Source organism: Xiphias gladius, chromosome 7 (genome assembly GCF_016859285.1).
Source record: "Xiphias gladius isolate SHS-SW01 ecotype Sanya breed wild chromosome 7, ASM1685928v1, whole genome shotgun sequence".
In the NCBI taxonomy this organism is placed as follows: domain Eukaryota; kingdom Metazoa; phylum Chordata; class Actinopteri; order Istiophoriformes; family Xiphiidae; genus Xiphias; species Xiphias gladius.
Window position 1 is genome coordinate 22,593,069 of NC_053406.1, and position 25,893 is coordinate 22,618,961.

Sequence of the window (25,893 nt, forward strand, 5' to 3'; positions counted from 1 at the left end):
GAAGTGCCAGCGTACTTTAGTTAGAGCAACACTGCTCCCTTCATTAGAGGTTTACTGCTGATATCTACCTGCCAGATGTAACCATAGTAAACCTTTTTAGTAGTTTCAACTTCATTGTCTACAATACAGCTCTTAGGCAATGGAGCAGTGTTATTGACCTGTGCTGCAGCTACAGCCATAGTGCAAGTCATTACCACTGCTTCTGGTCAATACAGGCCAATAACACCATAACAGGTCAAGTGTAGACCTCTCCTTAGCAGCTAAATTATCGTCTTTGTTATTGTAACTGACCTGCAGCTTCTGTATTCTGCATCCTTACTGAACCTACCTAACAACTGATAGATAAACAGGGCAGTCCATGACAGAAGACAGAACAGTGGCAGATTTTTGTTCTGTTGTCTCTGAACTCCAGCAATCTGTATTTGAAATGAAACAAAGACTATGAGGTCAAAGTGATAATGCAAGGCTTTGATTTGATTGTTTGAGTGTTAACATCTACATCAGATGAGCAGATACACCGTGGGGGACAAAAGTTTATGAGGCGATTAAAATAAACTTTAAAATCCCATTTATATATTTGGTTTCAAAATCTTTGCATTTAAAAACTGTACGAACTCTACGATCCATAGACGACATCTTCCCCGGTTGAGCTCTGCCAGGCTTGAGGGCCAATGCAATCATCATCCCCTTTTGCTTGTTTTGGGGACTTCCACCAATACAGCTTTTAAAACTCTTAAAGCTGAGAGTCAGCACTATAACCTGAGTCACTATTTCATCTCTGGAGTGCAGACCAAAACGCTGGAAAAATGTCACTGTCGCTCCCCCTCAACTTACAGGCTGCACTGTATATAGCTAAACTGATTACTTTTATACAAGTATGATGATTAACCTGCCCACCTGGACACAATGTGGGTTTGGGCTCCATGTCAGTGAGATGGCTAAGCAGATCAAGGTTCTGTTCGGAGTACCTGGAAATCTCCGGGGTGCTTTCCTTTCTCAGGGACCGCCGCAACTGTAACATCATTATAGTGAAGCTGTAGAGACAAGGTGGTGCAGGTGTCAAAGGTTGGGGCAATGATGGCATTAATTTCCCTCCTCTTACTTGCCTCACTGCGTTTCATTGTTTTTCGTATTAATACTTTTACATTTAAAGGAAAGCGTGGACGCGGACCATACCCAAATGGACTGTTGATGACCGGTGATGGTTGGTGCATACTTTGATTTCTACTTTTGACTTACTCGGTTGACTCTTAGGAGCTTAGTCATGGAAAGTACTAAGGGAAAAAAAAGAAACCCATCAGCTTAACTCAACCAGCCAACTTTGCTGGTTGAGATTTATCGCTGACAACATTTCTGGAATCTCCTGGTTCTCATTATGAAGCTCATCATCCATATTGACTTTCCACAGATCCATTCTCACCCCGTGTTTGATGCAATGAGGTATCGATCAACCCAAAACAAATCATGTAGCTTTGATTTAATGAGCCACAATATACTGTTTAATAATCAAAGATACTGTACATTTTTTGACTATTTCTTACTCTAGAGCAGTGCGGGATGCATGGTTCTTTTTTTATCACTAAAGGCAGTTCTATATGCACTCTGCATAAATGGGTTTGACTTCAAAAAAGTTTCCTTGGTGCTGTTTCTGAACCTTTTCTGTTGGCTGCCCTACTTGGCCCTTCACCATATTATCCCCCACTATATGAATACCTTTGAAGACACGGAGTAAATAGGATCCGTAGTTGATGCAGAGTAAATAGCTTGGCAAAAGACTGCAGAAATCATCTGTTATCCCTTGTTCTTGAAGCCCATTTTGGCAACTCTTTGTGAAAATTATTTTTACATTAAATTTCATTCACACATGATTTACTGGTATTTTTCTTTTTTTCTTCATTTCAGACAATAACCCAATTCTGTAGGTCTATTGAACTGGTGATGCATATAATTGAATTAGTTTTGAACGTCATGGTGAGGTATTTCAACACTGGGATTTCATCATGTCTCTATAGCTGGCACTCTGTCACAGAGCCAAGCTAATATAAACAGTATTGTTTTGAATTACTTGAAGCTGCAGACATTTAACATAAGGTTTTGAGAGTATTTTGATGAACAGTTGTCAAACCTATGCTTAAAAAAACTTCACAATCCTGAGAAAGATATATGCTACAACGGCTTCATTCCACATTGTTCTGTATCTAGCGTGAGCAACTTTTATTGCTACTTGTCACTGCTGCAAATCAGTCGTGTTTCCAAGTGCTATGTGGAGACTCAGCCTGGCAGCTCTTTGGGATTCTGGACCTTCTCTCCGGATGACCCCTCAAGGTGAACCCTTGTATGGCTGTCCATCCCATGAATACTAAATATGGCTGAATTAAACATTTTCTCTCTTCTCACTACTATTTAATCAGTTGTCTTACTGAGCTGTCTGTCTGGAGTAATCCCTGAGGCTCACCATCACTCTGACTAGCATCATAAAGACAACTGGCAAACTGCTCTGGAAGTATTCAAGTCTTAGCTGTCCCACTGGCCCTTCCACTGTTTTTGTATGTGCTCTTTCGCAGCTACAACCTTATAAATCAAGGGAAGCTGTTTGTTACAGGGTTGCATTGTGCTATGACCAATTCTTAGGTATTATTTATCTTTGCAAAGTGCTTCAATTTTTGAATAAAAAAAAAGAGATAGATATTTATATTAGGCTTAATGGAAGTGCATGTGTGTGTAATCAGATCAGAGCAGAGATTTATTTTTTATCTGATTAGTTGCTTCAATTAAAACACTATAAAGAGAAAATATCATGCACACTGTATTTTTCTGTAATACGTGCTGATGTGTTGTTTTTTTTCTTCTTCTGGAGATTATTTTGGTGGACTTGACAACTCTGGTGCTGACTGGTAGTCATATCAAGCCTGTTTATATAGCAAAGATCCAGTTTGAAATGAAACATGTAAAACTGCCTGCTGGGATCAATCGGCCATGCAGTATCTAGTCTGAAAATTCATTAGATGAGAAAGAGGAATTCGACTGTGTAGCTACACTCCTACACAAACCATGGGTGCATTTTTCAATCAACAACAGTGGTCTGTCTGTTTAAAACCACTATGTGTAGAATTAAAACATTTTCTGGTTTTAGCACCCAACTTTGCCCCTCTGGGAATCATTCACAACTTACTTAAAGCTCCCAGTTGGGACTGCCTGACACATCATGCCGTGGTTCAAACAGTAAGGCCGATGATGTTCTTGTGTAACTCTATTAAACTTTAGAAATCCCTACTTGTAGCATAGTCATGAAATTTTAAATCAATAAACACAAGGTGAGCATCAGTTGAAAGGTAATTAAGTGTTTACATGTTAAAGACAGTATATGTATTCATATTTGATTACTGAGGTAATAGATAAAAGTGTAGTGCAAACAACAGGCAGCAGCGCACTGAGCCAAAGTATATGTTGTGGTACTGATGCTATTTTAAACCAGGTGCAATTAAACCTGATGTCATCCTATGCCATTATTATACATACGGGAAAAAAAGACATCATCCAGAGGAGGGAGAGGAGGACCTTGATGATAATGAGGCTGATTCCAACACCTGATGTCCACCCACATCCAGACAGCTGGCATCCTGCAGGCACAGCAGTTTATCAGAACCTTTTCAGTGCGATGTTTAAGCATTAATATTTCGTTTGCACTGGAGAGTGTGTTCCTTGAAAAGGAAATTCCTATAATAGAATATATTGGAGAAGGAAAGGTATAATGGTCATTATATTCATTAAAAATATAGTTGTAATTGTTTTATTTATCCATTTTATTTCTTAAATCCTGTTCACTGTTCTGTCCTTTAAAACAAATGGTTAACCTTCCTCACTACTAGCAGCTACAGGACATCATCCAGTTGTTGGCTTTCGATGCACAGACGAATTCACGCAGGCCTCACAATCATCTTCTTGTCACGTCAATGATGCAATCAGGAGGGCTTCAATAATAAATGACGAACACCCTTCTAACTACAGTAGTAAAGATATGGTTTCAGCCTCGCAGATTCATGTCGGCGGTTACGAATGTTTGAACTACAGTTTTCAGAAACATGACAACTTCGACAACTGAAGTGCTTCCCACAATACCTACAACAAAAGGCTGGGCAAAAATGTTTCTTTAAATGATCACTTTGAATCAAACCCTCATTAGTGCATCAGGCCTTTATTTAGCTGTTTACTTAGCAGTAGCCTGTTTTCGAGAGAGACAATGCGCTAGTGGCCCATCCTCATTCCCAAAAAATGGTGGCTTGTTATCCACTGATTAACTGGCTAGTTATCAATTTAGCCACCGGCACGCCTCTTCTACATTCAACATGATGTCTCCTGTGTGACTATACATCATTTCCGGTGCTTAATGTGAACATTAGCTGGTAATTAGCTGGTCGTCTTCCCCAGGAGGAATGGAAACTAGAATTTAAAAAGCTTTAAAAGACAGAACGGCAACAAAAACACAATTGGAAAAAGCATAAAAATGACATCTTATGTTGATCTGTAAGGATAAACATTTTAATAAAATGCAGCACTGTCTTTGCACCCTAAAGAAAATTTCATCTCTGTTATCAAACTAATGCTAAGATTCTTATAGCTGTCATTTTATTGGATGAACATCAGTCTCCCACTCACTAATATTCCAACTTTAATTAAGTCTCTGGTGAGTTCCTTGGAAGAATCTCTGGTGCTCAAATCCAAACAGATGGCACGCTATTTATTGGATACCTTATGCCACAGGTACTAGCTTTTTTTCCCCAAAAGACTACCCAAGACAAGGCTTCCCTTTATGTACTCTCCTGGGTCTGCACGATTCAAAATTCAGCCAAACAATACCGAAAAGTTTGTTTTAATTAGATCTAAAAATACAATATAGAATAAATCCAATGGCAGACAGACAATCCCAGAGCAGGCAATATAAAGACGATCCACAGAGAATGTGAGTCAGTGTGGATGAATGACTTTAAAATAAAGTGGGTTGCCCCGTTTCAGTCATCAGTCCACAGGCCTGCATGTGGCCTGATTTGAACAGCGAAGCAGCTGCCTCACAAAGTGGAAGCCCTCACGCAGCAAACAAGGGGATTGTATCTGACTGTACACATTCATCTAGACTAATGGCGTGGTGATGCATCCAGGGGGATACACAAGCTCATGTTCTTTGTTCCAGATCATTTGACTCCCTCTAACATCCACTCGGCCCTGTCACAAGTGGAAATGTGAGTGATCTGTTTAATCTCATCAAATATGATTAGGCAAAACACATCTCAAGATAATATCCTACAGCCCTCTGATTCAGCGGCGAAACAGATGAGGCGAGAATGTTGTAGCTGTAAATCAGAAGGGGGCTACAGAAAACTCAGCCGTGCTCCACCTTTTGAAGCTTAACATGAAAATGTGCTGTTTGAAAGTATAAGGGGAAGAATATACTTAGCTTATCTAGCTGTGGTCATTTTGACAAATCCATGATGTTCAAGGAGTGTACATGCAGTGCTAGTGGACCTCATCGTGAGATTTTTTTTCCCCGCAATGACTCCCTTTTCCAAGGGGAACAGCAGCGTTGTAAATATGCCGTTATTATTCAACCCGATTCGCCATTAGAATGACCTGTCAATCAAAGACAAAACCATTTCTAAAAACAATCCGATCTCGGGCTTCTCGGGGCAACGATAACAGACTCCCGACAAGAAGTTCTGCAAATGAAAAGGAGGATATTGAAAAATTGTGAATTTCATCTTCCATTGTCTGCTCTACTTCATCTTTGGGTACAGAGCAATGATTACAAGTAAACTCCTCCAAAACATTTGGCCCGCCTGGCAGGAAATATGGAAGATAACACAATGTTAATAAAATTAAAAAAAAAAAAAAAAAAAACTAAACATGGATGGATAGACTTTTTTCCAGTAGGGAATTCTGTGATTATTGTTCTCAGTGAATACAGTATTGACTCAAGTTTCGGAAGAATCACTGGGTTACTACACAGTGTCACTGATAACCTATTAAATCTGTAATTAAAAACGTGATCCACAGGCCAAACATTTCCTCATCGCTTCTGCTCAGCATACGGCATTCGCTTTGCAATCGCAACTCCATCTTTGAAAGCCTTTGCCCCTTTTACTTCCTCGGCAAATCGCACGGCGACTTATACAAGGCAATTTACTGTACATGCTCGGATAGTGAACACAAGTTGAATTACCGTTATTTCTGCACAAAACATTGTATTGTTAATCTAAAATAAGGACCAGTGTTTGTGTCAGGGTTGGAGGGCTTTTCATGCGCCGTCTAGCTGTGGCTCCCCCAGTTGTCACTAATCTACAGCAGAACTTTGGGATGAAAAGGAAAAAAAACAGACTGTGTTGACAACAGTCTGGTCCAAGTTACTTTAAAAAAAACTTTACTTTTATTTTTCTATTTATTTCCTATTTTTGTGGAGTCTGACTATTTAATTGTACAGGCCTGGAAATAAAAACTGCAAAGACTATTAGCTCAACGCTGCAAAACCAGAATTGTGTTGTAGACCCAATATGTTTAAGTGTAATAATGTTTTGTTTTTTTTTTTAAATTTTTTTTATTTAAGATATCAATTTGTCCTTATAGGATTTAGTCAGAAACTTCTGTTCTGCTACGATAAGAGCTTATTGTGAGCTGGAGCACTGATATGGATCGTGCCTACAGGGTACAGTGGGGATCAGTTTCTTCAGTTTAGTAAGACTTACAAGGCCTCCTCAGAGGTCATGCTGTGATTGTTACATTGCCCAGGGTATGGTTCTCACATTTCTAGGGTAAAGAGAAAATCCATTTTCCAACTCACTATTTATGACTGCACATGAATGTTTCCCTCCTCGATATCCAATTACCAAATTATGATGAATTCTTAGCATTATTTTCTACCAGGCATTATTCAATATAGTCTATCTCAATTTACATAGCTTAACAAAGCACTGAGCTTTTAATAACGCGAAGGAGTGTGATAGTGAGAGCTGATGTTTATTTGAACTGGCTGGGCGTTTTGGCGGTAATGATTATGAAGTGAGCACTGGGAACCGTCTCTGCGAGAGGAGAGGGGGAGCGAGGCATTGTGGGAAGCAGGCAGGTGGTTGGTCAGACAGCGTGCTGATAATGGCAACATTAGTCTGCTGGGAAGCAACATTATGCTCAAGGTCAATGGGAGCTGAAGAATGGAGGATCGTAATGACTCGGGCCCTGTGTCCTGGAACAACACCTCCCTTTAAGGATGTTGAGATATTTAATATGAGCGCGGTAATCTGCACAGGGCTATTATCTCCCTCCTAAAATTTCCAGAAGTTCATCTGTGTCACTGGAGCAGTGACGACGGACCATAAGAGGTGCTTTTTATTTATTTATTTATTTTCTATATTGGTAGGGTTTATTGTACATGTAGCATCAAGATCACTACCGTATTCACGATTCTGCCATCAACATTTCGTTTAATCAAATGTGAGTTCGATAAGGTTTGGTATTTATTGTGCTACTGCACAGGCCATTTACACTTCATGTCCATACATTTGGCCCTATGTAGATCATGTGAATATAATGCATGTTTGCACACCATGTTCTTGGATTATTCCCATATGTCCCTCATATATTAACGGTATTTCACATACTCACACTACTATTTGATTTTATATAGACTGTATTATTTTTACGTATACTAATACTCATCTACAGCACATATTTATCCTGCCGTAATCCTTACTCGCAGTAATTAAGAAGACATGAATGCTAGTGATACGTGCACCGATTTATAAAACAGTGATCCATCCCTCTTCCATATTTCGCACCGATACAAAGGCCACATCTGCATATGTTTTAACTCCACAATTGTTTTACTCAATTTTTACTGCTTTACTCTTTTTTCTACATTTATTGCTTATTTTATCATCTGCTCAGTAAATGCATCCCATTTTCATTTTTCCTTGTTAAATGGTATTGCTATTACCACTACTTTTTCAATTCTCTAATTTCCCACAGGGATCAATAAAGTTTCGTCTCAAGTATTATTAGTTCACTTCCAATTAAAGTAATCAGCTGAATCCCAACATCCTTGACCATAATGTCAAATCACAAAGGCTCGCCTCCAGTTTTCCCTCAGCCAGCCTACTTCATCTGTCTCGTTTGTTAAAACAAGGGCAACAGCAGCCTGCTGGGTTGACATCTGCGGCTAGCTTCATGAAGCCACTTCATGCATATCGAACTCAGCTCCAGTGAGACGGGGGAGGAATTCGCGGAGACTCAAGTCTTCCTTTTGTCACCCTGTATTAATGCACAAATCATGAGTGGAGCTGAGAGCCTCAGGCAATCTTCCCGAGGAGCTTCATGGCTTTTTAATACCTCTACAAGTTCGACACTTTGCATGTAAGGCTGAGTAATACTCAACAGTTGCATGGAATAACAATTACAGTTCAGCTTTGGTCACTGCACTGTCCATAACTCTAGATATGTGGATTGATATTGTGACCGTTGGTAATAGGGCTTTAATTCAAGAGCACTAAGCCGTCCTCGTTAGCTCACGTCAAAGTACAAACCTAGTCACAACAAAATGGCAGTTTTCAACTTGTTCATATTTTAATCCGCACTTTGTCTCTCTTTTTTCCTCTTTTTTTTTTTTTTTTTTTTACAGTGGCATAGTTGAAAAATGAATATTCAATACTGAGAAAAAAGCAAAACCTCACACATCCCCCATAAAAAGCAAATTAATTACAGCGATTAAAACTTTGTACAAAATGAGTTATTTATAGCATCATACTGAACTAACAAAATAACATGTATGAGCATTGGCAATGTGGTTCAATGTCCTTGATAGAGTGACTATACACAGTGAGGGGATGTCTGATTCACCAATGCCTCAACATGTCATTAGCACTGTTTGCAGCAAACTCAAAGGCCATAACGGTGATCCTTGTATTGTTTTTTTTTTATGATAAGTTTCAGAATTAAAAAATGGAAAAAGTTAATGTCAGACCACTACTTTAGTTATAACAGCAATAATATGAATCAATATAGCATTATATAATAAATGTCAATCAATCATAATAATAAATACATATATTTTGACCAGAATTTTTTTTTTTTTCAAACATTTTTAGCAATTCATGAGAATCCCTGTTTAAAGTAATCTTCAAAAGTGTGAAAACAATCTCATCAAAGTAACGGGAACTGATATGACCCGAAATTAAAAGCTATAACCAGTGTTTTTTCCTTTTACTGAAATTGAATACTTACACATTATTTACATACCTTATGGCAAAACAACTTCTTGTTAGATAGATGGGAAAAAAAATGAAGACTTGTTGAATACTTTAAATACTGTATATGCTAATATACAAATCGCAATGTGTCAGGGATCCCAAAGATTCAACAATGTTGTTCACCAATATTCACGTTAGCAAAGTATTTTACAGCAATATCCACACATTGAGCATAGTTGTTCAATAAAATTCAACATAAATAATGAACCACCACAAGGTTCCACTCATTCAGTCTGGATCTTACATCGAATCACCATCCGAAATTAAAGTTCCTCATCCGTGACAATAACTGGAATCTTTCAGCGTACGGAAATCTTCACCATGTGTCTGACACCATCTCTCCATCTAGACTCATATTGAATCCTGAGACAAGAAACAGTTGATGTGTTTTCCTTCTGTGTTAGTCCTCAGACTTTGTGCTTTTGTGACTTTTTCTCTGTTGGTACAAATCAACAGCATGAGTAAAAACCAAAAATAAATCAATGCAGTAATATACAGACAGTGCTAAAGGGGAGTTGATTTCATCTAGAGACAATCACTTACAGTAGATTGTGCTTCTACATTTTGTTTTGTCAAAGTGTCTGGTCTGCTTAATGATTTTTTTTAAACATGTGCAGTATGGCTGTGGTGGGGGTAAACTCCAGGCAACATCCAAGACCACCCGACCCCCTAAAAAGATTCTTCTGATGTTAATGTTTGATAAACGGATGTATTTAACATACTCTGTTCTCACAGCTAAACAGTTTGCAAGGCTAAGACTTGACTCTTAAGTTGAACTGAAGCACATTTCTTGTTGCTTCTGAATTTTTAAAAAATCTGCAAAAAGGTTGTATAACAGGTGAAGTAAGAGAGAATGGAGATAATGCAAGCGATAAAAGAAATGCAGAAAAATATACAGCATTTAGGCACCGTAAAACTGAAATGGACGTAATCCAATTGTACGTGGGCTATACTGATTACAAAAGGAGAAGGCTAGTCAGCGAATGCTTTGAAAACAAGGATATCCAAGCAGGAGCTTTCTGGAGAAGAGAAAAGAATAATAAGTACAACAATAAGTAAAGTAAAACAGACAGTGATGCTGAGGCAGCTTAAAATTGTCATGAAACGGAGGATAAGAGTAACAGAGGTCTAAATGAAGTACTCTTTCTTTTCCTCTGCATGCACATGGTTTCCCTCAGCGTTGATGATGGCTGTGTCTGCATCGGGGGCATCCTCTGCTCCCTTGGCCTCGTGCGTTAGATACGTCCCTGTAGACATACAGGGCCACAGCAAGTTATCCACCTAGACATATACATTTACCCCAGGCAACAACATTGTTATTCCGCGGAGCTCAAGTGACCTCTTTTACCTTTATGTCTGGCCAGATATCGTCCAAGAACTATTATCAAACACAAGGTGATGAAGACCACGACTGCAACAACGCCGCCGATTAGAGCGTGGTCAGGTCCGTGTTGTCCTAAAGCGTTAGGATCTGAAATAAGACCGGGACAGAGAGAGAGAGAGAGATGGAGGGAAAAGTGGAGAGAAATATTAACACCTGCAAGGTGTTCCGCCGCTGTCTCATGCAGCTGTAGACATTTAATAAGCAGCGATGAAAATATTTTGCCCCTACAATCATCCTGAAAAAAAAAATTTTAAAAAAATCCAGATCTAGCTTTTACACTTTTTTAACACGGCACAATAGCCCCTAATGAGCTTCTGCCATATTTAGAGCAACCTGACATTGCTGCTTTGAAGTGCCTGAGAATTGAGGCATAAAAGACCGCAATTCAAAAATGTGGTGTTAGCAACAGCAACGGCAGCAAGAAAACTGAAGTCTAGCTCTGAGTAATGTCTTGGCTTTTTTTTTTTTTTTTTTGCCAAAGCCTCTACACACGCCATCTTTTGTGTTTTTTTCTCCTTGATTGCTGCCACCTTCTGTTGCCGAGGATCAGGTTTTTTAAAATAACTGTTATTTAACGTGAGGCACCCTCCGGGCAGGGAGCGAGCCAAAGGTTTCCCAGGCAGGAGCATCCCTTTGTGTCTGTCGTGTAATAAACCCTAAGTGGCTGTATCTTTACCGTGCACCTCGTGTGCTCTTATTATCGCAAGCTGATGAATGGCTATGGCTTGTGCTCGGTTTTGCAAAGTGACCCTGGGAAAATGACGACGGGGATGTTCCTACAAACCTTGTTAATGCTCCTCTTTTAACAGAATGCAACCCTCATTTTCAGTAACCCAAAGTGAGGGATGTTACAAAAAAAAAAAAAAAAAGATTTAAAAATGAAATTGTGAAACATGCAGTTTAACTTCATGCAGAATAGAAACACGACAACTCTTTTATCAGGGATTTCAAGCAGGCACCTCAGTCTTTGAGGAAACAACTTAACCGGTACAACAGCTGAATTAACTCCATTTTGTTTGCATACCAACGGATATAATGATTTGTACAGGTGTTCCACTATCAACGAGGAGCATAAGCAATTTTCCCTATCACACTCGGCTGGTGCCCACAGCTCACAGGAATGAGGCACACCGAACAGTTCCCGATGCACTGCAGCTGAACTTGCCCTCTAAACACAACTTGCAACTTAGGCTTCCACGTAAAGAGTGAGTAAATGAGCATTAAGTCTTTACACTTGTCCAACGAGGTTGCTGAGCTTTAATTCACACGTGAATCCACTGACCATTCACATGTCAATCCTGGAACAAACTGCAGAGAGGCAACATTTAAAGTCATGATGGTTGCACAAAAAAATTTGAACAACTCTGTGAAACACTAAGACCACGCAGAAGATACTAAAGGACAACTACAGACATTTTAGCAGCACAGAGGACCTCAGTGGCTCTATTTGCCATATTTACCCTGATCTGGTCTTTAGTTACATTAAGGCAACGTGAACTGGAAATCTTTTTCTATCCTGTTTTCACCCTGTCTCACATAGACACAACCCCAAAAATTTTAAACCTCATAAAATCTACATATATACGTCACAAATTAATGCCGTATCATACTAAATTGCTGCAACCGCAATATGATCAGAACTGTGAAAGATAGAGTTCCCACTAAGAAATTTGTCTGCTCCCTTCCATTTCTGCTGTATTCACATGATCTGAAATCAAATATTTACGCCGCGGCACAGACAGAATCTCCAGCCCGGCACCACTCAGATTGCACAATGAAATAGATGGTTCAAAGACAAACCAAATCAAAAACATATTGTGTGAAAAACTTATGGAGCCTGTGACACGGCTAGAGAGAAAGTGGCTGGCGTCAGCAGAGTGAGCATCCATGCATGGTGATGGTTTGGCTCATGCTGGGCGGAGGCCGTGATGTGTCCTGACCCAGATCCAGATCCAGATCCAGCATCACACACTGTAAATCTGGCTTGCAGTGATCATCTAGTCGGATATTTACCTGTTGTAGGCCCTGGAAAGTCTTTGGCTGTTGCCATGGTTGCAGACAGTGAGAGCAGTAGGGGAAGACGAGGGGAACAACACCGTGATAAAAAAGATGACCACAAGGTTCAAAGGAGACATGTGAAATTAGCATGGACTTTTTTTCCCTGAGTTTTTATTTTTGACAGCGTGCAGAAGTGACCGAAAGCCAAATGCACGCTCAACTGGAGCTACTGGAAACGGTGACTGGGAGAGGAGCACAAGATACATTGACAAGGGCAAGGTGAAGAACAAAGATGTACTGTACATACTCAGTTTTTTTGGTGTGTAACTGGCATTGTACATCCCTAATGGGTCAGTTCACCAAAAATGACAAATAAACATATTTTCTCACTTCCCTCTGGTGGTATGTAACCATGCCGATAGTTTCCGTATTTACTCAGGTTGAAAAACATCTAATACTTCATCTGAGAAATACGTTGGTGTTCATTTTTTTTGTTACTTCTCCACCATTGCCGAAGGGTGGAAGCATAGACCTTAGAGGAAAATATCTAAAAACCCGGGAAAACAAAACAAAACCCGTCTGCGTGCCTACAACGCCAGAGGTTAATGAGAAAATAGGTTTTTTTGGGGGGTTTTGTGTGAACCAACCCCTTTATATTGAGAGAGACCAATCCCTTTTCAGGACTTTTCATCTATTTGAAAACATTCAGGCATGAGGTAAGATGTCATTCACCTGCACCTTAGCGGTCTATGATGAAGGGTAGGTAAGAGTATAAAAATACTGCTAAATGACAAAGTTGTCTTGAAAAGTTAAGTCACGGCTTTTATTGTAATTCCTTTCCCTGCACCATTACGAGAGGCCAAATCGTTACAGTTTAAAGGTACCCCGTGAAGTTTTTTGTTTGGTTTTTTTTCCACTAGTAGTCTTACTTTTTATGAGTGGGGTCCTGCTTTGTTTGTATGGTACACGTGCAAAAGGATCTACATGCACAGGCGCAAAGGCGGTCAGTGAGACTGTGAGCTAGTAAATATGGATGTAAACAATGCACAATGTGAAATATTAAAACAAAATCTGCTTTGCAAATATTTTATGAGGAAGGCGCTGCATTCAACATGTTTCCTGGACCTCAAGGGTACACACAATGTGTTTTGGTGAGAAAAACTGAATATAAACATAACTTGTGTTTGTTTACAAGAAAACATTTCGGGGGATGATTATCATAATGAAGCACATCCCAAATCTATGTAATGTTTTCTCGCAAAAAATCCCAAATCTACCTTGTGTTTTCCTCGCACAACACTAAAGCTATTTCAAACTGTTGTACTGACGGGAACTAGGAAAGGACCTCGTATTTCTCCCACATTTGCTTCTCTGCACTGGCTCCCCGTAAAATTCTGAATAGAATTTAAGATCCTCCTCTTCACCTACAAAGCCCTTAATGGTCGGGCCCCATTATATCTTGAAGAGCTCACAGAGGCCCATTACCCCACTAGAACGCTGCGCTCCCAGAATGCAGGCTTACCTGTGTTTCGTAGAGTTTCCGAAAACTCGCCACGTTTGAGAGTGGGCGTACAACTTTCCTTTTTGATAAAGCTCATAGGCAGGGCCGGCTCAGGCTTGCCTTGAACCACTCCCTAGCTGGTGAGCTCCTCTCTCCTCCTCTCCATCTGTACGTATTCAGATTCATATTAATGCATGCTACTAACTTCTGTCTCCTGTAATGTTGTGCTTTCTCGTCGCTCTCCTCTCTCCCCCTGTCGCTTTCTGCAGGTATTTCTGCCTCCTGAGCTGCTGACTCTGGATCTGATTGTGGATCATCTGCTGCCCCCATGATCCTGCTCAACACCTTCCGTTAGAATTATTACTATTATCATTATTATTGTTATTATAATACATCTGTATTTGGAACTTGCATTGTGCTATCCTCTCTCCCTCTAGGATTTTTTACCTGCAGAGAGCTCTCGTGGCTCAATATGGCAAAGTCATACACAAACACTATGACACTAATTTCATTATGAGAGAAGAACTGAGGTAAACACATGGAGCATGTGATTTTAGTTAACTTTGTTCGAACGTAATTTCATGTGTTCTTGAATGCGGTTGTAATGGCATAATGGCAGAAACCATTCTGCCTAAGAACACATGAATAAACCCTCTCATGTTTTCCATTCCCAGCTTCTGCAAAGATGATATTTTAACCTGACATGGTAACTTACTCTACGATGTCTGCACATTTTCAGCTACCAATAATGACACTAATCAGAAACAGTGATAAAAAATGCTGGTGAAGTAACTGTGTTTGCTGTGTATACAAAAATGAGGCAGAAAGAAAAGGGAAAAAATAAACAAGGTATTGAATTCATCCAGAGAAGCAATGCTATTTTGTATCTCAAAGCCTGGTTGTTAGCTCATCAATCATCAACTGTGTATTCAGTGTCATGTTTCTGAGGGCATGGAGCGTAGAGGCGAGGGCATGGTTGGAGGTGGGGTGGGGTTGTGGGGGGGCTACCTGCAAACGCAGCCGTGACTGTCTACGCCTGATGTGGGAACGACGGCATTAGCAGAGTGGAAGAATTGAGGCCAGAGAGGGAGGCAGGGGAGCTGGATGGAGGCACTAAGGTGATGACGTCTGCTAGATGAAAACAGGAACGACGGGGAGCAAAAACAAACCTATCCGTAGGGAACAGGCTCAACATGAGAGAACTTACTTGAAAACCAAACAGCACAAAATCAATTACTGCGTGTGGCTGGTGCAGTGGGTTAATTCTGGTCTATCACCTCAGTGAATAGAGGCAAAATAATGAAAAAAAAAAAAAAGAGTTGCACGAATGACTCATGACTAAATTGTTCCAGAAATATCTTTGGGGAAAGGATGAATCATACATGAAGGACTCATATTTCTTACATCTGCTAAATTTTCAAGCACTTGATGATTGGTTGGTAAACAGGCTGCACAAAGAGAGCGTACAACTCTCCATGTATCATGCTTTTTGATGTGAAAATGCACAATAAATGAGCGAAATGTGTGGGTAAAATGTAGGAAGCGGGGCAACAGCTTCACAACCAGATCCAGACATCTCTCAACTTTATTTGACCAAACTACTATCTGTTACCATCTCTCTAGCGTCTCAGACAGAGTAATTATCATATATGGTGTTTCCTCGATTTATTTAATACAGTGGATCAAGGAGCGTAATCGGAGACGATGATAAATTGTGGCGGAGCGATGACATTTATTGCTTCTCAGCTCTCTCGTCATTAGCAAATTAGGCTTAGAGGCTGAAATGATCCAAAGAGACCCGGTAGGTATTCAGCCAGACATGATGGTGCTGAAGAATGACTGTCGTCAACACTGGAAATGAGCCCGTCTCACAAATCTTCTACCTGCTCGACACCATTTTTCATTCTTCTCTACTAACCAGGACCTTTGTATCTACTGTCAGAGGCCTGATGAGCGTTATCACTTTTGCTATTTCCCCAGTTAGTCTCACAAAGAGTGAGAAACAGCTCTGTGGCACATACACAGATCTATAGTTACATATATATATATACATACATATATATATACACACACAAAACCAAGGCTGAACAAAGTTGAATTATATATAATTTGAAATAATGCAAAAATATTCCCGGCTGTGAAGTGTGAGGAATGAAACTATGGACGAGCATGTGGCAACCAGATATGACAGGATGATATGGACTAGCCTGAGATCGCTGCCTTACCCTGTTGGTGTAGCATGCTGAAAGAAGAGACCAAGATAACGAAAGCTGAGAGGAAGAACGTGTTAGCCTCCTTTTCCTCCATTTTTTTTTTTTGGCCAATGAAGGGTTTTTCTCTCCCCAAAAGCCTCTGAATTTAAAATCAAACAAAGAAGCTGCTGTGCATCCAGTAACTGCTTGTGAGCTTGAATAAGTCCAGCGCTGGAGCTGTGATAAGTCACTCTCAAACAAACCGCACTTTCGTGTTGGACTAGTTCAATTGGCAAAAAGGTAAACAAATAAATCCATGTTGAATTTATATATTCTGTCCTTGTTTTTGTATTTTAACTTGGCTGTATTTGATAAACATTATAAACATGTGCTGCAGAGGCCTTAATGATCCGTTTCCTGCACCATGCTGTCTTTATTCTCTCATCCCCTCCACTGTCTCAGGATTAACTTATCTCTCCTCCAGGCAGTACTTGGAAGCTAAATTCTGCATCCTTTACACTTTTTTTTTCCTGTTTCCTCACAGGAAGAGTCCAAAATTGTGTGGCGATATGTACGCTACAGTGAGGTAACACGGTTTATCCTGCACAGTGCCAAGGCGAGATTTGGAAGTGGAAGCTTGAAGAAATGGTCATGCAGGACTACAGATCACTTTGCTATAACATACTGTAAGCGCTGGTCTTAGTCTTAATCTTACATCTGTTAAGCACAAAATTACACATATTGATAACGCCAGATCGCAAACTTACTATTCTTATTTTCAAATTTGTGTCAGATGAATACTGCGTTCGAGTGTTGGAAGCCAACTTTTACTCTATTTTATCCTATCCTTTATTACCACTTTGCAGCAAATACAAAGCAATCATATATGGAGTTGATATTATAAAGGACCATACCAGTGTTTTTACACGTTCTATCCCGTTTACTACAAACCATACACAGTATACGTTACTTCACACCACAGCTAACCATTTCTCCAACCAAAAGGCTCGTCTGCTTCAGTTGTCCATCACAGTGAACGTCAAGTCTGCACTACTTTGTGTCAAAGTTACAATATTATACATCTAAAACTGACTAAAACTGTGCAACGTGCTTTCAAAAACTGTTAAGTACACATGATCTGTAGTTAGGGAATTAAACCGAGGAAACACACTGGCAGGGTCTTTTAAGTGTTTGAAACCTACTAAAACCAATTTCACCCAAACCAAACTGGTGCACGTCTTTACAGCCAAAATAACGCCAAGCGTTATTCAGGGACATTGTTGATGATTGGACAGATCAAATTTAAAACATGTTTGTTGATTTATGCCTTCTTAAATATCCATTCTTTACCTGTACACATTTATCCGTCGCAGGGCTGCAGGTGACCGGAGTCTGTCGGCTGATATTCATAAATGAAGCACTAATGACTGTTAAAGGATTGAAGTCAATAGCTATCTGTCCACAATCTGCTTGGCATCCAAACATGGCATTAAAAATGTACCTTAAACATGTCTCCAACAGTCAGTTATTACTGGCAGATTATCGGACAAAAACACTTCAATTCCAGGAGAGGCTGAAATTTGTGATCTTCCTCTTTTGTAGCCTTTCATATTTAAGCCTTAGATTTAACATCCAGACCGATAAACCCCCTGCTGGCTTTGCATCTTTGTAATGAACACTAACCGTCTTTTAGTTAGCACACAGAATGCAGCAAAGCCTCGAATGCGAAGCAAACAACAAAACTGATCATCCATAACAAGACTAGCTCCCACTGAAGTACCCACCATATACAAACAGTATATATTCAGCAGTGCTGGTCCCCAGGTGGTTGCTGGCCTCGCAGCGGTATGTGCCATTGTCTGTTTTGTTTAGTGTGGTGATGGTTAGTTCCCTTCCCTCCACAATCATACGCTCAATGTCTGGCAGCTCTCCCCCATCCTTAGACCACAGCACCGGTTCAGGTCTAGGAAAGAAAACGCAGACAATCTTATCCTATCTTGCTGCTTATGATTTCTTAAGTGTTAAGCAATAAATAAACTGCAGAAATATTCTTGAAAAATGACATTCTATAATGAAGAAGAATCACATTTCAAGTCAGAATTCCTGCCTATTTCCATGCTAGTAACTAGCACCAAATTGAAGCTGTAAATAAGTGCCGACTTACATTGGGTTGCCTATGGAAACACACTCCAGTTTGAAGTATTGCCCTTCCTGTGGAATAATCAGTGAATGTGTGATCTCCAGATGGGGAGCATCTGCGAAGAAGAGACAAAAAAAATAAACGGCACTGTGTGTTAGAGGCTTTAACTGTTACACGGACAAAGTACAACAGTAGTTACCTCTTTACCCACTGGGCAACTCTTAGTTCTGGCCCATATCCCTGTTTCTGCTATGGTACTAATCCCTTACCTGCAAACTAATCCTACATTAATCCTGAGCAAATGCAAAGCTAAACCTGCAGACATAAATGTAATCTCAATCCTCGTATTTCTTCTCAATACTAATCTTACACCTAATCCAGTTTTGTAGGGTGTGTATGACTGCACTCACAGTGGACCTCCAGGACCTCAGTTGTCATGTAGGGGTTGGACAGTGACACGTGCTCCACGCTGCAGGTGTAGGCAACGCCGTCGTCCCGTCTGTCCACGTGGAACTGGAGGCTGCTCCTCACTGCGAATGATTTTCCTGTGGCGTTCACTTCCTTAGTGCCTGCGGAGAGTCGGAAAACGAACAAGGGAGCAATGTACTTGTGGATTACGAACATTACTGCGGGAATAGTTCCGACTTTGGTGCTTTGGTGCTACACACAAAAAAAACTGTTCTTGAAAAAGAAGCCGAGAAAAGAAAAGAAAAAAAACCCGCACTCATATGTTAACTAAAACGTGAGAGACATGAAATTTTATTTCAAGACGTTGCTTTTCTGACAGAGACAGCTGCAGTGTTGTTGTTGTTTTCCTCTGCGTCTCCTTGGAGGGAGAGAATCCTTGGCCTTTGAAAGTCAAGTCAAAGTAGGGTGAATAGTGAGGGGAGAGCAGCATGAGCGTTGACTCGGTTGGCTGGGTGTGTTTGCTCCTCCAGGACCATCTCTGAAACATCCCAGTCAACACAAACAGGCTCACACTCCCCTGGCAGCGAGGGGCGGATTTCCATGTTGTAGTCACACCTTTCGTTTCTTTCCTCTCCTTTGTCTTAGTTTCATGCCCAAACATTCACCGCTTACACAGCTTCAGATGCTGATCTCTGTTTGTTTTTTCCCTGCCATGTAATTTCGTCTTTATTTAGATGCCTCTTAACCTATAATTGGAAGCACTTCTTTTTAGTTTTCTGCTGCTCATCTGCAGCGTGACTCTGGAAACTGCTGTACAAGGCTATTGCGCCTGAACGAGGCAAGAAGGACAAAGGCATTACCCGGCAAAGGACTTTTCACTGGAGATGCTATGCTCCACACCCCCCTTACATTCTCCCTTGCACTACATCCTCCCCCCTCTCGCTTTCCCTCTCCCTGGACTTTTTGCAATCCGGTACAAACCCGAGTCAATCAATAGGACGCACTCCTTCACTCACAAGTACACACGCACCACACGAATTGTTCAATCACTTGGTCTATTAAATACTAAAAGCCCCTTGGAATTAAACCCAGATCACCCATATCATCGTCATTTTGGGCTGATCTGTTTCATTTGTTCCTCTCCACTGGATCTCTTTGATTTTGTCATGTGCAAGGGGATTAATATTTTATTGGACTTTCCAGTGGAGGAACTATTACTACTATGCCATAACTACAGTGCTACTACTAGTACTGCTACTGCTACTTCTGCTACATGTAATCTTCTTCTTACTTAATCTAACAGCTCTTCTTCTGTACATACTACAATGATTTAGGGGTATCAATTTTTCACGAAATGGCTTGTCAAAATCCTAATATATTGTGACGTACAGATGATCAAAAAGTGGAATGGTTGTTTTATTTCGGTCTCTTAAAGAAACCAAACTTCGTCTCAAAAGCTTAGAAAAAAGGAAGATAAACTTTTCACTTAATCTTTAATTTCATTTCTCTTGTACTGTAAATTAAAATTACATGTACTTAATAAGTAATTTATCCATTTTATTGTAGAGTTGTCAGTTTGAAAATCGGATTATGTTTGCGTGACACACACACACACACGCGCCACACGTCCAACTTCAAAACTGAAAGTAATAACAGCAAGAGGAAGAAGACAAAAAGAAAACAGCTACAAGAGAAGGAGAAAGACAAAGTAATTATATCCAAGCTCACCGCCCTCTAGGATATCACACACTTATTGAGTGATGCATCTCAAATGAGAATATTTGAAAAAAATACTTCAAATATGGAAAGTCAAAGAACTTGCATTTTGCCCTGAAGTAGATAAGGGGGGTTGGAAGTGCCCTCTGTGGCGTCAAATCAAATCTCATTCCTTTCCAAAGCTTTCCTCTCATTCGTCAAGTTGCCTGCAGCATCACAGCTACTAAAGGGAAGCTGCCAGTCTATCTCAAGGCTGGAGAATGGAAATGTGCCCAGGTAGACCCGCTTTGGACCAGAGCCCCCAAGGAGTAAGCAGATCTGCATTCTGGCAACTGGGGGACAGTCCTGGAGTCACCACGTCAGCGTGTGATCTAACAAGGAGGAGCCTCGGTGGCAGGATTTGATTTTTTTTTTTAAGCATCTAAGTGCAGGTCTTACAGGGGTAATACTAGAGGTGGTCAGTATTAGATGAATTGTTGTTTATTGTTCACTGGGTGAAAAAAATAATTGCAGGATGATTTGACGGCATCAGAGGTATTCTCTAACAGCACTTTCATTTGATAAACTTACAACAATTTTAAACTGTGTCTCTTTTAAGGCCTCAACCGCCGGCTCGGCACAGTTCGCCACCTACTGCCCGCTCACCAGTAGTGACGGTCTACAATATTTTGAGAAATTTCGCGTTTTCTTTTTTTCTTTCATTCTGTGACCTAATTTTTTAAAAAATGAATATGATTCTAAGTATAAACTCATATTCACAAGAAAAAATGTTTTGCCTCATTTAAAAGTTGTTAGGGTCTTTAATTTTACATTGGTGCTTGATATCCTTAAGGAAGAGTCTTGCACATTTAGTATTTTGGTAGTTGGAGGGTAAAGAGGAGTAAGGGACATGCCATGTAGTTAGGCTCCTGTGTCAAATGAGACACAGGAGTGTCAATCCTAGTTGACTTTCAACCAGTTTGAATCGTTGTGGTCTTGAGTAGTAAAATCCTCAATTACATTACGGTCAGTATGCACACTACATTAGTTCTCGCACTAATATGCAACACCCTGTCCATGCTAAAAGGTGGTTTCAATCCCCTCATTGGTACTAATTGTCTATGATACTGTATTGTTCGGTATCCGTTACACTTTGATTACATGTTTGTAAAATATTTTTTTCAAGTTTATAATGCACTTTTAACAGCTGTTTAAAATATCCTCTTGGGTTTCCCGCCCAGAGACTTTTATATTTCAGTGTCAACAAGTAATCATCAAAGTACAACACAAAAAAAAAAATTACAACTTGCTATCTACTATGAATAAAAATGAAATGGAAAGCTCATAAAAAATTGTCTTGGCCCCAAAAACTATTCATGAATCAGAAGTTTTATCACACAATCATATTTTCCGTTACAACAGATGATTAGAGCAGCACAAGTTCGCACATATTGGTAATCTACTGTAGTGTACTTCCAGCACACAAATGGGCTGAGTAGTGTAGCCAGGAAACACTGTTTCAAAGGAGTGGTCTAAGTGTTGTTGTCAGTTTAGATCTCAGTTATTTTGACAAGTGGCTGCAAATGTGAAATCGCCAACTACTAGAATCGGAGCAAAAACTTGCACTGAGTTCAGGTCCCACTTTACATGAAGCAGATGATGCCGGAGCGCTGTAGTTCAAGATCGATGCCCAGTGTATCCGGGCACTGCAATGTGATGTCTGTACTTAGACAATCAATTGAAGGGAATAATTTAAAAGGCTTGTTTAGGTTTATTAGGTTTTTAAAGGATTTTACCTCATAAATTAAGGGTTTCATTTTGATATCTTGTTTTGCACAATTGTGAAAACAAGCACAAACTGAAAAGAAGTTTTATCTTACATCCATAAGTCTTCTATAACCTTCTATAGCCTCCCCCCTACAGCCTCCAGGCCCTTAAATTTCATTGATTTAAATATTTTATAATTTTTGTTTAATGGAATTCAAAGAGGTAAACATATTAGTTTGAACTAAAGCTGGACTTGCAGTAAGAAAGTGAGTGTGTAAAAAAAAAAAAAGCTCAAAACCACCATCTAAGGCAATAAATGTGAGAAAAAACACTTTGAAGTTCTACAACATACTGCATGCTGGTATATTCCTGTAATGTGGCTCATTTGTAAAATTCTCAGTTATTTTCCAGAAAAATGTCACCCCTATCTTAAAGGTTGGAGATGAAGGCAAAGCGAAGGAGCTGAGGAAAAACATCCTGAGCCAGGGAGCTATGTTTTTAGAGTTAGGTAAGTCACAGTTAAATATGTGCAGCAACACATAGCTCATTCCTGCTGCTGATGGCAACAGGTATTACAGCAGACGTGTCATTCCAGGTTACTCGTCATTCTGTAGTCGCGCCACAATGAGCTCCTGTATGAATGAGACACTTGATCTAATTTTGGATCATGATGTTGAGGACGATGAGAGTATCAAACCCGAGGGAGTGACGTAAAAGGAGGCCATCTTCTAAGAAACAGGGTATGAACAAAAAAAAATCAACAGACCACAATACTGAAAGTGATCCAGTCGACAAAAATTAACAGATGATGAAGAGGAACCTGCTCACAATGACAGTACGTTCTGGTCAACATTGCCGGCACCATCGCGTACTGTACCTCATGTCCATGAAAACGCATCCGTACACACACACAGGACTGTTGCTACAGGAGGGGGGAAAAAAAGAACCCCGGCCAGTTATTCTGCAATTAAAAGGGAGATTTATCAAGTTAAAAGGGGGCTGTTCGTGTTGCAATGTTGCTGCACTTACAGCAATTTTTTAAAAAGATCTAGCCTAAAGTATAAACCTTAGAACATTGTTTTTTATTCGAGTTCTGTCTAAACTGCGGCACACACAGGTTCCCCCGGTGGTTAACTTCGGCGAATAGTTGTGAGTGGCGCTAATAAGACCTATGACCTTTTGAACAATAATTTCCCTGTACACACACATGAGCAGAGCTTCATATATTTAGTAGGAATGAAGTTGGAGAAAAGTTAGTATAAAATCAGGGGAATGGTGTCACAAAGATTCAAACATATTTCAGATACAAGGAAAGTTAAGGAAAGTGATAAAAATAAATTCCTGGATCTGCCCCTTTAACCAGACCCACACTAAAATTTCATGGGTTCTTTCCTGGCCCATTCCCCATGCCTCCGCCAACTGTGGTACAAACTGGTTCAGTACATTTTGCGTAATCCTGCTGACAAACAAACTAAACAACAAACCAACAAACAGAAACTGGCGAAAACATAACCTCCCTGGCGGAGGTATTTAAGCGCTGCCGCATCGTCAACGTGTTGGGAATACTTAACGTGAGCAATCAGCAAAGACCACGGAGCAAGAAATGTATACGGCTGTGTAAGTTAAGGGTGAAGTATTGTTGAAAATAAAAAAGAAAGATTGTGGCATTTCATCTTTCCTCGACCTTGATGTTGCAGGAGAGGATGGGAGCACACAGATTTAACACCAACATAATAATGATAGTAATAATAATAATTTATTTATTAATGATCTAGATTCAAAACTCTTGATCTCTTGCCTAAGTCTGAACGGAAAAATCAGTCACCATGTTGGTGAGTGTTGTGTGAATGCGCCTTTGTGTCCCTGTGAAATCAACACTGCGATGGCCACACCTGCACCCGCACAGCCGGTTTAATGTTGGTGACTCTCCCGCACTCGCACCGTTTTCCTCGTGATTTACACTTAATGGTTCCTTTACTCCTCATTTAGTTTCTGTCTACCTCACGCACATGACGTCCACACGAGTAAACAGAAATAACGACAGATAGTTTTTGTTTCATTTATCATCCGTGTAGTTTATGTTTTAGGTTTGGCAGTAGATCAGTTTCTATTTGTAGTGGCGGCATTTACTGAACTTCTGTACAGTCACACTGTAGTTTGTCTGTAGTCAAGGTTGCCTGAAGTTACTCTAATTGGGTGCTGCTGCCGGAGGGACAACCCGGAGCAAAAGATGTGCCCACCGAAGCAGAGCTGCTAAATACAGGAGGTAGCCAATAGGCCTGTACCATGCACTCGCAACATTGTGAGGGGAAGCGGGATTTTGTTTATGTCTTTGGACTATATTCGTTTTTTGATACTTTTGTTTTGGGTTAATTTCTGTATTATTTAAACTGATAGACTAACTTTCGTGTTGTGTTGTATTCACAGTTAGTCGTTAGTGTTTGTCTTTGGGTTACCCCTTTGTTTCAAAAGAGTCTGATCAGCCAGTAAATACAGCCATATATATGGTCTCTTTTGAGCATTTTTCCAATGCATAGCACGGGCTCAACTCGACTGGACTCTACTGGACTCTATTTGCTTTTGGTACCAGGTAATTCTTTTTTCCACTGCACATATATGAGCCCCTCAGTGTAGAAGCTACGCTGCATGAAACTGCCGTGTTATCATCTTTAACGCGACACACAAAAGGAACAATGGCGGCTACTGGAGGAATGTGGTTGGGCTTGGTCACAGTAGTAGAGTATAATAACTAAATATAATGCAGGTTACAGGGAGTAGAGTACAGTAGCTCGGCTGTTTAAAAATGGCAGGTTTGTTCAGGGCATCCCATCACAGCGTTGATGCAGTGATGGCGACGATTCTCTCTGACCAATCAATAGTCTCCAGTGTTTTCACGTCACCGTTTGGTATCGCCTCAGCTCGCTCTGAACCTCGACGGAGGTGATACCAAAAAAGTCGAGTCGAGTTGAGCCATTTGTGTGTTCGGTTTGGTTGGTCAGCTTGTCTTTGTTCCGTTATGGTCACCTTCTGCTAATCTAGCATTGCCCGAGTTCTGTCTAGCTCGCCTCTTTTATGGACCCAGAACTTTGTTGCATATTTTTTAAATTGTTATATTCTTCGCTTTTGGGTAAATAAAGACCCTCTTTTTTTGAAAAACTACCTGTGACTCCTCTTGCCTGCCAGCTCGGTCCCTTGCAAATATATAGGCCACTTTACGTATGCAAAAAGAGTAAGAGTGGGTGGATTTTTTTCTTTTTCTCAGTAGATTACAAATTGTAGCCTAGCTGTCATTCAGTGACACAAGTAATTTGTATGGCTCTATACCCTGCAAACAAATTATTTGACACTAGATGACAGTTGCATTTTGAGGTTTGTAATGCTGCGTGCTTATAATATAAATTGTTGAAAAACAAGTCATCAGAGCATGAAATAAATATGACATGTTTTTGCTATTACACCTGCTGTCGTGCTGGAACTTTGTAGACTGGTTCCCCAGTGGGGATAGATTTGACTGACAGCAG

At 40.2% G+C, this 25,893-nt stretch overlaps 1 protein-coding gene across 1 annotated transcript in view; it reads right to left on the reverse strand.

The window, feature by feature from the left end:
- Nucleotides 1-10,007: 10,007 nt before the first annotated feature.
- Nucleotides 10,008-25,893, reverse strand: part of LOC120792086 (cell adhesion molecule 2-like) — a 166,066-nt gene continuing 150,180 nt past the window's right edge. The window contains exons 5-9 of the mRNA XM_040131116.1: nt 18,913-19,071; nt 18,527-18,617; nt 18,147-18,325; nt 10,636-10,758; nt 10,008-10,534 (exon numbers count right to left, since the gene is read on the reverse strand). Coding sequence (XP_039987050.1) covers nt 10,416-10,534; nt 10,636-10,758; nt 18,147-18,325; nt 18,527-18,617; nt 18,913-19,071 — 671 coding nt within the window. The 3' untranslated portion in view covers nt 10,008-10,415. The remainder of the gene's footprint in view (nt 10,535-10,635; nt 10,759-18,146; nt 18,326-18,526; nt 18,618-18,912; nt 19,072-25,893) is intronic.